At 48.6% G+C, this 11,157-nt stretch overlaps 1 protein-coding gene across 1 annotated transcript; it reads right to left on the bottom strand.

Moving 5' to 3' along the window:
* Window positions 1-4,685: 4,685 nt before the first annotated feature.
* Window positions 4,686-7,461, bottom strand: LOC100897950 (uncharacterized). Its single transcript, XM_003737370.2, is given in 2 exon segments — window positions 4,686-5,590; window positions 6,009-7,461. Coding segments are annotated over 2 exon segments (2,358 nt in total).
* Window positions 7,462-11,157: the final 3,696 nt, after the last annotated feature.

Here is an 11,157-nt window from a genome sequence, read left to right as displayed (position 1 = left end):
CCGGGGCGAGGATAACATTTTTATCCTAACAATCAGCGATAGAAATCGCAAGAGCACAAAAGACGGGCCTGATTTGCGTGTTTCTGGACGCCACAAAAGCATACGATCGAATAGATCGAAGGAAACTGTGTCAAACATTGAAGGAGAGAGGCATGAGTCCGTCAATAATGGAGGAAACCTGTATCTTCGTACGACACGGTGAGTACACCTCGGAGGAAGTATCCATCCCTATTGGACTTCGGCAAGGGTGTCCCCTATCTCCCATCCTCTTCAGCCTATACATCGCGGACCTCGAAAAACAGCTCCTGCAGTTCGGCCTGGAGCAACTCGAGCTCCCGAATAGTACATCCGGACAAGAAATGTGGAAAGTATTTCGCAAAGAGCTCTAAGCAAGGGTGCGGAAAAACTGGATGACTTATGGCGACAGAACATGGTCACCAAAACCACATTACGTATATATAGACAATCCAAAGAAGTTATAGAAGTTATCCGGGAGAAATTTATAACAGCTGAATTTTGAAATCTGCGGACAACCGACTGACTGTGCGTCTGGTCCCGAGTGTCTGATTTTATTTACATTACTAGCGTACCCTGCCGCGCTTCGCTGCGGCTCAAAGCATATTACCGCGATTTTCCCAAGATCAGCCGCATCTTCGAAGTTAGCGCTTTCTGATAGATGACGCTCTGCCAGAGCTTCCGGAAAAACGAAAGCCCGCTCTAGAAGAAGGTCCCGGATTTCGGAGCCATTTAAGAGGTGAAGCTGACGTACCGGACGTCGGAGCGTCGTCGCCCGTGTATCTTCGCCTAAAGAATTCCTCCCGATACGGTTGCTATCATGTATTGATTGCAGAACTCTACATTGGAAATACACCTTCTCTCAGAGTTTTGTGATCAGTTTTCCGACGTGAAATTTCCCTGTACCCTGCCGCGCTTCGCTGCGGCTCGGAGCATACATGCTTTCAGCTTTACCATTAGTACCGCTTGTATTTTCGTTTAAACCCCCCGAATTTTCATCCAATATAGGCTTTCAGCTTGAATCAAACAGTGATCGGTTTTCAGCTTGATTTTATTCATCGAGAGCGGATCGTTGCTTTACATCGCTAACCTTGGAATTTGTCAAGCTGATGATTAATGATTATTATCATTTTTAACTTATTCTTCTGTGTCGCTCTTTCCCGTCTTGGGATAGTTTCCGAGGAACACTGTATTTTCCTTTTGTTTCTTGTACTCTGGTCTGCTTGACCCGGCTTGCTACATCATTTCGCGCAACCTCGAAATTCTTGGCTTTACCTTTTTCCATTTTGTTTTCACGCTCGATCTGTCTCACTGCGTGCGCTCTCATTCATTGTCGATGATGACGATGCTTTCGATATTCCCAGTTCGCGGAACTCCTGATACTGGCCTTCACGATGTCACCAAGTTTGGAGTCTCTTTATGTCTCCGTCGTTTTCTTCAGTCTTGATGATTGTGCTGTCGCTCGTGGTTAGGACCTTTTTTCCAGCATATTCGCGAACCACAAGATTTGTTATCGCAATGCTCTTACCCTCGGTTTCTGCGAAACTGTGAGACTTGTTCCAGACCCCGAGATTCACGACACGAAACGTGTCGTCCACGATTCGTACGTTTGTTTCGTGCGCATAACCCCATCTCTGCATGACAGGTTTTGTGGTGGTCCGATGTCGTAGACGATTCCAATGATATCAATGAGCGTGTTGTTTTCCGTTGTTAAGATCTCCTCGATCCTGGTATTGTTTATCTTCGCTTTTGGCAAGTTTTTCCCCTGTATCTCTCGACTCGCCCCGGGTTGTTCCACTGTCTCGTTACGATAGACATTTAGCGCGTGCACCCGCATAGTCTCTAACCGAATTCTACGTTGAGCGCCAGTCTCGGACGCAAGTGATAACCTTCGTTTCGAAGCTCGAAGAGTCACACGACCGATAGATGGACGCTTGGGTGGCATGCTGTACGAGAAGTCGACCGATATCAAGCCCCCCAATGGAATAACGCAAATGAATTTAGTTGTTTTCCACAACGAAAGGCGATATCGACTCACCTTGAAATTGTCCACGAAAACCAATTGCACGCTACTCGCAAGGCTGATTCGCCCTGACTTGGCGCAGAGAGTTGCTCATTACCCGTCAGCCGCTGGCTAAAGCAGATTGTACCGCTCAAGTAGCGCAGGAAAAGACGACGATGTTGAGCCCACTGAGACAAAAGGCAAAGTTGGGGGATTTGGGGAATAAAAATCCGGGTTTTGACCGTCCACAAACCATCCCGCATTGGGTATGGTTAATGTTGTGAAGTTTAATAAGAATCCGTTCAGCAGTTTTGGCGAGCATAGGTAACATAGAAAACCTGCGGAGATTTTTATATATAGAGATAGAGATTATACTCGACTGGTTTCGATTGACACTATCGGCGCGTTATTCGAAAGACCTTTCGAATAAGCACGATTAACTTGAAAGCGTTTATGAGCAGTCGAACTATTCCTGTTCTGAGTTCACAACAGTCTTCAGTAGTTGACCGTGGGCTTCGTGAATCGTCGTCATAAGAATAGTCTTCAGTGTCATCGGTGGTGCGTCCATCCTCCGAAGAGAGGTCGAAATGGTCGGAAGCATCATCGGCGCGGTCCTCGAAGTTACGTTCCATCCTGATCACGGTGTGGAATCGATCTTGCTTAGAGATGACCTGCCTGGAATCTGATTCACGCTTCGTTTTCTTGATCGATTCGCTCCTCAATCGTTGGTTCGTTATATGAGATGGGTGGACGAGGAATTATGGCGAATATTAGAAATTGTCCTATCAAGAACTCTTCTTCATATATCGGAAATGTTTGAGGAAATTTCCATAACATTCGTATCCTTATTGGAATCATTTTGATCATTTCAATGTCGGGTTTAGCCATCAGTCATCACCATCTGCCGACTCAGTCGAATATCAAGGCTCGGAAATTGGGGTATTGTGGTGGGAATCATGAGCATAAAATTTCTCGATACACGATGTTGCGGGTTTGTCTCCCGGGTGCAAGAACAGAAAGATTGTCCGGGGAGCCGACCCTCGAAAAAGCAACGTAGAGTTGCCCGTAAGAGAAACATTGAGATTGCAAACTCACTCCACAGTGCGGGATTGACTGACCCTGCGCCTTGTTGATCGTCATTGCAAAAGCGGCTCGTAGTGGTAATTGAAGTCTCTTTAATTGATATGGCGAATCGGAAGGTCTCATTGGTATACATTGCATACAGACATGCATACATTGCAGACACGCGGAATTAGAACAGTCTGTCCTCTTCCGATACCAGTAAGGATTTGCGCTCTCAATGAATGGTTGAGAAAAGATCAGTGCAATGGACTCATCACGATGGTTCAGAATGGTTCTATCGATGATGGCCGCAGTCAACATATACTCGGAGGCCATAAAGAGACTCAATTTCTTTTTGACGTAGAAATACGTCATTGCTTTCACCTATAGACCCCATCGGTTGAGAAGACCGTCACGGTGGATGTAACGGAAATGACGTGCATCGGCGAACAGCGCGCCAAATTTGAAAATACGCGAGGCGAAGACCTCCGAATCTGCCGGACGGCAGTCGCCGAACCTAGTTGAGGCATATACTTTGTCTCTGCAGCTCTTTGAGGAAGGTGACCGTCATGATCCCGGAGATCAGGATGCACTTATGACTCTTATTATCCCGATGGCTCGAATCTACTCGATCGTCACGGGAGGTGTAACGGAAGTGACGTGCATCGGAGATGACCGCGCCGAATCCGAAAAAAAAAAACGACGAGGCGAAGACCTACGAATCTGCGGAACGGCAGTCGCCGAGGCGATTTGAGGCCTACCTTGTATTCATAGCTTTCTCATAGCTGAGGCAAGGCGAATGTCTCGAACGCGGAGGTTTAGCATGAGCACACGATCCCCATGATCCCGAGACTGTGTAGCTACTCTACTCAGCAGGTAGTGTTGTGGTCCGCAAGCGGCGATTAGTGAGACGGCCGTCTATCATGCGACTTCTCAGCCGATCAGAATCGTGGCGACTTGTGGGAGACGATGCCTCGACGATCGTTCCGACGTCTGATGTTGGGCATTCATTCCTGACGCTTTCTAGTGTCTGCATAGTTTGTTCTAAACCTCGGGAATCGGATATGGAGTGAAGACAGCTCATGGATATCTGTATATCTGACATAATGACATTGTTTTATTGTGCAAGCCTGATTTGGACTTGAGTTGCCGAGTGGAGTACCTCGCCATCATCAGAGGCCATCATCCGATGAGGATAGGTCGAGGACTGTGAATTGGGGTCGGAGTTGACGGGAAGAGATTTCATCTGAGCATTCTCCATGGAAACGAGATTCGGCTGCTCGGACATCCCCCTTGAATATCGGGGAGATCAGAGCGCGAAGATCACGCTTTTCAATGATACGGTGGAGAAACGTATCAAAGAGAGGTCGAGCGAGACCTGGTCGGAATCGATGAGATCCAAATCAAGCTTGGAGTTCTACAGAGAATGGAAGGAGAGAGGCATGAATGCACGCGGCTTGTACACAAACGGCCGGGGCAGCGCACTCTTGGCATTGGCCCGTGCGGGAATGCTACCTACGCGAGCCCACCGCACGAAATACGAATCCATTGAGTTTATATCGTCCACGACGTCATTCTTCGGGGCCAATATTGCTCTTTGGCCTAATCATTCGTGACTTAGGTGATTCACCGCTATGCTGGGATAAACTCGCTCGAGGAGTTCCTCCAATGTGTCGGTCAGATGACAGAGATCCGCTGTCAGGGTCGTGGATCCGTCCTCGTTAGAGGGCAATCGTCCTTCGCCGATGTGTAAGAATTTGGAAGCGAAGTCATTTGAATCAGATAGTCCAGGAGTGATTCTCATGTTCTGTCTCAGATGAACAACTTCAACGCTCCGCCAAAGTACTGATGTTTTCAAGCAAGCGATTCCGTCCGCGGGTGTCGCCTTTGGAATCACGGGCAAAGTCTGTCGAAAATCGCCACATAGTAAGACTGGGACTCCTCCCATAAGCAAATGATTTCCCCTGATGTCTTGTAACGTCCTGTGCAAAGCCTCCAGGGATTTCTTATGTGCCATTGTGCATTCATCCCATACGATTAGCTTGCAAGATTCCAGCACTTTTGCCATGCCACTACGCTTGCTTATGTTGCAAACGAGAAAATCTTGTTTAGCAATATCCAGGGGTAGTTCCAATGTCGCATGTGCGGTTCGACCTCCGTGCAGCCAAGTCGCGGCGATCCCCGAAGACGCCATCGCTAGTGCCATGCCACCTTTGCTGCGGATTTCGGCTAGGAGTAGATTTGTGAGGAATGTTTCACCAGTTCCTCCTGGAGCATCGAGGAACACGATTCCCTGCTGCATTCCTACTATTTTCATCATTATTAGGTCGTAGGCTATCTTCTGATCTGGGTTCATCAGAGACCCCGTACTCTGAACGTGATCTTTGAGTGCTTCGGTGTCGAAATTCTTTTCGCGGAAATAATCCGCATCCAGCGACATATTGGACTCTCTTCGAGGGCTTTGGAGGCCCACTCTGTCTAACGTTTTGTTGTTCATCTGGAGACAAATATCTTCCAAGGGGATAAGCGTGCGGTTATACATTTCAGGAGAGAAAGATAAATCCGGAATCGAATTTTCCCTTCGTATTTGTAGAAAGATATCTTCAGTCATGGAATCTTTGAATTTTTCCCATAGGCTGGACGGGTCAGATGGGTCACAGCATGTGAGAATGATGGCAAATAAATTCCTCAATTGATTCGGGAATGTCGTTTGTTGCGCTTCATGCATCGTGCGTTCCCATTGTTCATCAGCTTCTAGTAATCCCAATTTCTGACATGAAAAGTTTCGTATAAGACTCCGTCGATGGTTTTCAGAGCATTGAATGATTTTGGTCCTCGGATGTTATGTAGTAGCATCCGAAGATAGAAGCATCCGCGCTGTTAGGATGTACGATGTAAGCCCGGCCCAGAGCGTCAGAAGATTTCTTACGCTTCTCGAACTTCTTTTTGAACATCAAAGTTTGAGCGAAGGCATCATCTTTGCATAAATCAAAGAATGCCGTGAGCGTAGTTGTCGGGGGTTCTTGGATACTATCGTAGACGTTGTTAGCAGTGCAGTACATCTTTTGTCCATTTTCCAAATGCACACAAAGATGTAAGACAGTAGGATACCGTTGATGGATGGGGAAACTTAGGATCCGCCATACGGCCTCATTGGCACAGATGTATCTCCCGAACTGGTACTGCGTGATCTCGTCATTGCTTCCGCCTTTCAGACCCTTTTTATGCTTTACGTTTACGTATTTACAGATGTATCTAATGGCTTTAATGGTTTTACAATATTCCACATTAATGTGAGCTCCGAACATCTTTGAAAGCAGTGGACTGTAGGGAACAATCCAGGAGTTGTCAATTTCGGACTCCGCTATTCCCCGCTTCAAATGGACGGATCTACGTCGGTACCTGGGATACCCATCACGTCCAGTGTGAGTGTATTTTATCAGTGATCGCGGGTAATTTTTCGTGCAAATCTTCTTTTCCTGATCCATGCAGGGGGAGAATGGATTTTTGCTGCCGCAGGAACCGTGCACCATACTTTGCACGACGATTCGGTGCAGCTCTGGATCTAAATTCTTGTCGGGAATCTCTGCTGATATCACTTGGTCGATTTGAACAGGGGTGATCTTTTCTTTCAACCAAATCCAATTATGGGAAAGGGGTAAGCCCCGTTTCTGAGATTCGATTGTGTACATCCAGCACCGAACGTCGCCGAAAATACAACAATCTTTGATGGTAGCGAGTAGTCTCGCTCGTTTCTGACGGAACACCCTCGCGATGAGATCGTGTCTATCACTAGGGTTCTGACCATCTGAGAGCAGCATTTGAATCTCATCCCATGCCGGGTTGCATGTGAATGTGATGAAAAGATCCGGCGTTCCGTAGTGTCTGACGTAGGTCATCGCATCTTGAGTATACTCATGCATTTGTCTCGGACTGCCGATGAAAGTTTATGGCAAAATGCAGGGCTGGCCAACGTTATCGAGATTGCCGTTCTTCGCCAGGGCATCTTTCAAATGAATGTAGCTCTCCGACCGTATTTTGCATTGATTCAGTCTTAGGAATCGAAGACGTTCTCCTTCTATCTTGGCGTAACAATCTACGATGAACTGGTTGAAAAGCTGACAGCACTTGAGGAGATAGTTTTCTTGATCGTCTCGCACCATTATTCTGTACGCATAAAATGCCATCGATGAGATCTTTTCTGTCGGCTCTCGAGGTTTCCGGGTGCGAGGATTAATGAGCTGTATTTCGAAATAATAGCCATCCTCGCCCCGGGGGAAGAGAATGGCGTATTGAAGCGCGTCGTATGATCGATGAGTCTCTGCGATCCGTTTTAGCTTATCATCGCGTTTATGCAGCACGATGTCTCGCGAATCACCCATTTCGGCAGAAATCACCACTGCTATCTCATCGACAACAGGTGCGCTGAAGCGCCTTCCATGCTCTCCCGGCGGACGTCTGTGGCACCAGGTGGCCGGAGCGCACAGCGCCGAGCAAGAGTCATACATACACACAGGCACCTCACACGGCTTCAGTAACTCCCACGAACACTGCATACAATCGAGCTGACGATAAGTGGGCAACTTCATTATGATTCCATACATGCCGTGCAGTATCTATTCGTGAGCGACCTCAGGGTCGGATTAGATTATCCTTCGTTAAATAAATCTCAGACGAGTCCGCTCGCACGGAGCCGATATTTCGAACGCGTTCTGTCACTCGATCCACGCCACGCGATCCAAGAGTCGTGACGTCATCGAAGAGTCGCTCGCCGACAACAGTCACTCTCTCAATCGACTGGCGCGGACGGTCTCTCGTGCGCTCGAATGCTGATAACAACGTGCGCGGCGCGGACTCGTCCTGTATCAAGAGAATCCCCGACTTCTCAATAACCGACGGGAACGCCCGTCACAGACGTCTATCAGCTCTGATAATCAATTTGAATTCATCATTGAGCATCCTATCTAAGGGGGTTCTGAATTCTTGGATCAGGACGTTATGTCGCGTCAGACATCGCTGGAGAACACCGACGATGTTCTCCCGTAATTTTGGAATTAGGGAACAACGTTCCTTGACTTGAACGCCTTCGTCCCCCATACAATAGATTTGCTAAAATTTCGTATCTGAAGGTGGAAGCAGAGAACCGATCTTATGATGAACTTGCCCTCGAATCTTGAACGTAGTCGAGATAAAGGGTCCAGGCAAGGGAGAAGTGGTGCCAAAGGAAGTCATCTGGAAGCTCGCGTTGTACCTTCTGATGTTCGACAGGAAATGCTTCGAGTTTGAAGTTGTTTCCGACAGAAGCTCCCGGAGTTCGTCCGGAGGAGGTTCAAATGGTGTCAGGTGAAGGGATCCATTCTTACAACACATTCCTGGAGCTTCCTTGGAAAATTTCATAGCAGCACAAAATTTACACCTACGATCCATGGGACCGATTACAATTTGCTTATGCTCAGAATACGGGTTGGTGGCATCATACTTGAAAGCTGCGAGCCGCAGATTCGCTGATCGACGCATTCGTGACTGAGTTCCAACTCGGTCGTCAGGTTGGCTCTCCATATCAAACTCTCCCGGATCGTTATGGTCAGAAGGCGGAAACTGTGCGATGTCGACACTAATACAATCGTAATCACTTTTTGTGTCTAGCGCCGAAGCGCTCCTCTTTCGACTAAACATTACCCTCGAGTTAGCACCCGCACCGCTCACTTGACGTAGGCGTCGACTTCTCGCTCCCGAGGGAAGGGGACGTCCCAGAGTCGAACGCTTCTTGCGTGGCTCAATCTACGGATGCGGAACTGCACTCCTCCCTGAATGAGTAAAATGGAGTCGCTGCTTCGGTCGATGTAGAGACAGCAAATTTGACGCGTCTCAGTATTTCGAAGACTCCTCACAGAGACTCCCGTTGTCTACGCTTCATTATTCAGCATAGATTCGTATTCGTATCGTGATTCTATAGAGATGTGAAACTTCATTATTGATCTGCTGGTCGCGTGAGCCGTAAGCTGTGTCCGACGCTGTTGATCGTCCAGATACCCTGCCTAACACATCATTCGGACCCCCACGTATGGATCGCGGAAGTTTCGTTCCAATCGGTGGACCGGTGTCGAATTGAATCGCGTTCACAGCAGAGAGCGGTCGCGCCTTATTAGTATAGATAGATAGATAGAAGATAGAAGATAGATAGAAGAAAGATAGAAGATTCAGGCGCGCGCCAAGCGTCCGCCGACTTCCGTTCGCTGGGTTCGCTGAGCGCAGATTATGACGTAGGTCTACGTGAAAAAGACACGGGAAGACTCGCGGGCTGAGTATAAACACGCACCGAAGAGAAGGACCCTCCAGGGCTCGCTTCTCGTCGGAACAGGGAATCAGAGCTCCGCCGTCGTGATAAAGAGACTCAAAGATAAGATGGATCCGAAGGAGCTGGGAGGAAAGGAGAAAGGGAGGCCAGACCAGGCTCGCGAATAACATAGCCACAGAGATGCAACTCGGAACGACTATGAAGGAGCCCCCCCTTGCAGCTACAGTCGCGGTCTATAACCTCGACCCCACCACGTCGGAGAGAGAAGCGGAAACCACAATACGCACGATGCTTGGATTACAAGATGAAGGAGATATCAAGGTTGAGGAAATCAGGACCGACATCAAAGTTGCTACAAGTGTGGAGAAGAGGGCCATCTTAGGAGAGAATGTAAGTCGACCAAGCAATCCTGCCACAGATGCGAAGCCTCTCTCTGGACACACAGCGTACTCTTCAGCGTGCCCGGGGTACAGAAAGGCCCTCGAGGATATCAAGAGAGCGGGGAGGGAGACACAGCAGAGAAAACAACGATGGCTCCGCAACAAGGGGCAATCGAGGCGCCGACCGAAGAAATCCGGGAACTTCTTCAGGAACCATCGAAGCACGTCATGGACAAGCAGCTGAGCAGCAACAAGCGGAGAGCCCCGCGACCAGAGACATCTATACAGGAGCCTGGGTGACGATACAATCCAAGAAGAACAAATCCAACAAAAACAAAAATGGTGCTCAAGGCTACTACAAATAAGTTGCTGCTACTTCTCTCTAAATAGCACGCTAGAGCATTTCACAGAAGACCTAGACATGATAGCACCCGTTGTTAGAGAGAATCCCAGACACAGGATCATGGTAGCTGGGGACTTCAATGCCGCCTCGACTGCGTTGTGGAGCGCCGAAAATTCGTCGAGGAGAAGAGAGACTGAGACCTTCATAGACCTTCCCATGTTGAGTCACGGCCAGCTTGTCGAGGACTGGCGAGTTGTCGAAAGCATCGAATCGCTCAGCGATCACCGTATCAACGACTGGAGAAACGGTATCGCAAAAACCGAGACTCAGGACGAAACGGCTAGACGAGCAAGCTTTCCATAGAGCGATAAGCGAAAAATGCGGAGGAGTCCAAAGGAACGGAAGTCCCGTGAATGCAGAGACCGTGATAAACATACTGAACGGAACACGCAGCGAATCCTCTCCGGCAGAACCCAGAAACATGGGCAATAGAAAACCAGCATACTAGTGGACCGCAGAGATCGCGAAGAAAAGGCAGCTCTGCAACAAAGCTCGTAGGAAACTCGTCCGTGCACGACGCCACATCGATATTTTCCCCCAAGCAGCTGCAGACTACCAAATCACGTACGACGCACTCAAGAGAGAATAAATGAGAGAGATCTTGAATCTTGAACAGAAAAAGGCTAAATGGAAAGAAGTCTGCGAGAGTCTTCGAGAAGACATTTGGGGACGATCCTACAGGATAATCCGTGAGAAAATCGGACAGAAACGACTGAAGGTCCCCCAGGACGTTGTCGACGCCGCCGTACGGGAGCTCTTCCCCACCTACGGAGCGTTTGAGAGGGGATACACACAATCAGTGGTGGACAACGGGAGCATACCGGGAATAACCGAAGAAGAAGTTCTCCAGGCGGCGGAACGAATGGCGACCGGGAAGGCCTCTGGCCCGGACGGCATCCCGCCAGAGCTCACGAAGGGATTTATCGAACGCTGGCCACAGATTTTCGCGAAGATTATCGATGACATGCTGGCGAGGGGAGTATTCCCCGACGCATGG

Source organism: Galendromus occidentalis, unplaced genomic scaffold (genome assembly GCF_000255335.2).
Source record: "Galendromus occidentalis unplaced genomic scaffold, Mocc_1.1 scf7180000075508, whole genome shotgun sequence".
Taxonomy (NCBI): domain Eukaryota; kingdom Metazoa; phylum Arthropoda; class Arachnida; order Mesostigmata; family Phytoseiidae; genus Galendromus; species Galendromus occidentalis.
The sequence above is the reverse complement of the archived record's forward strand: the minus strand, read 5'-3'. Positions and strand labels throughout refer to the sequence as shown.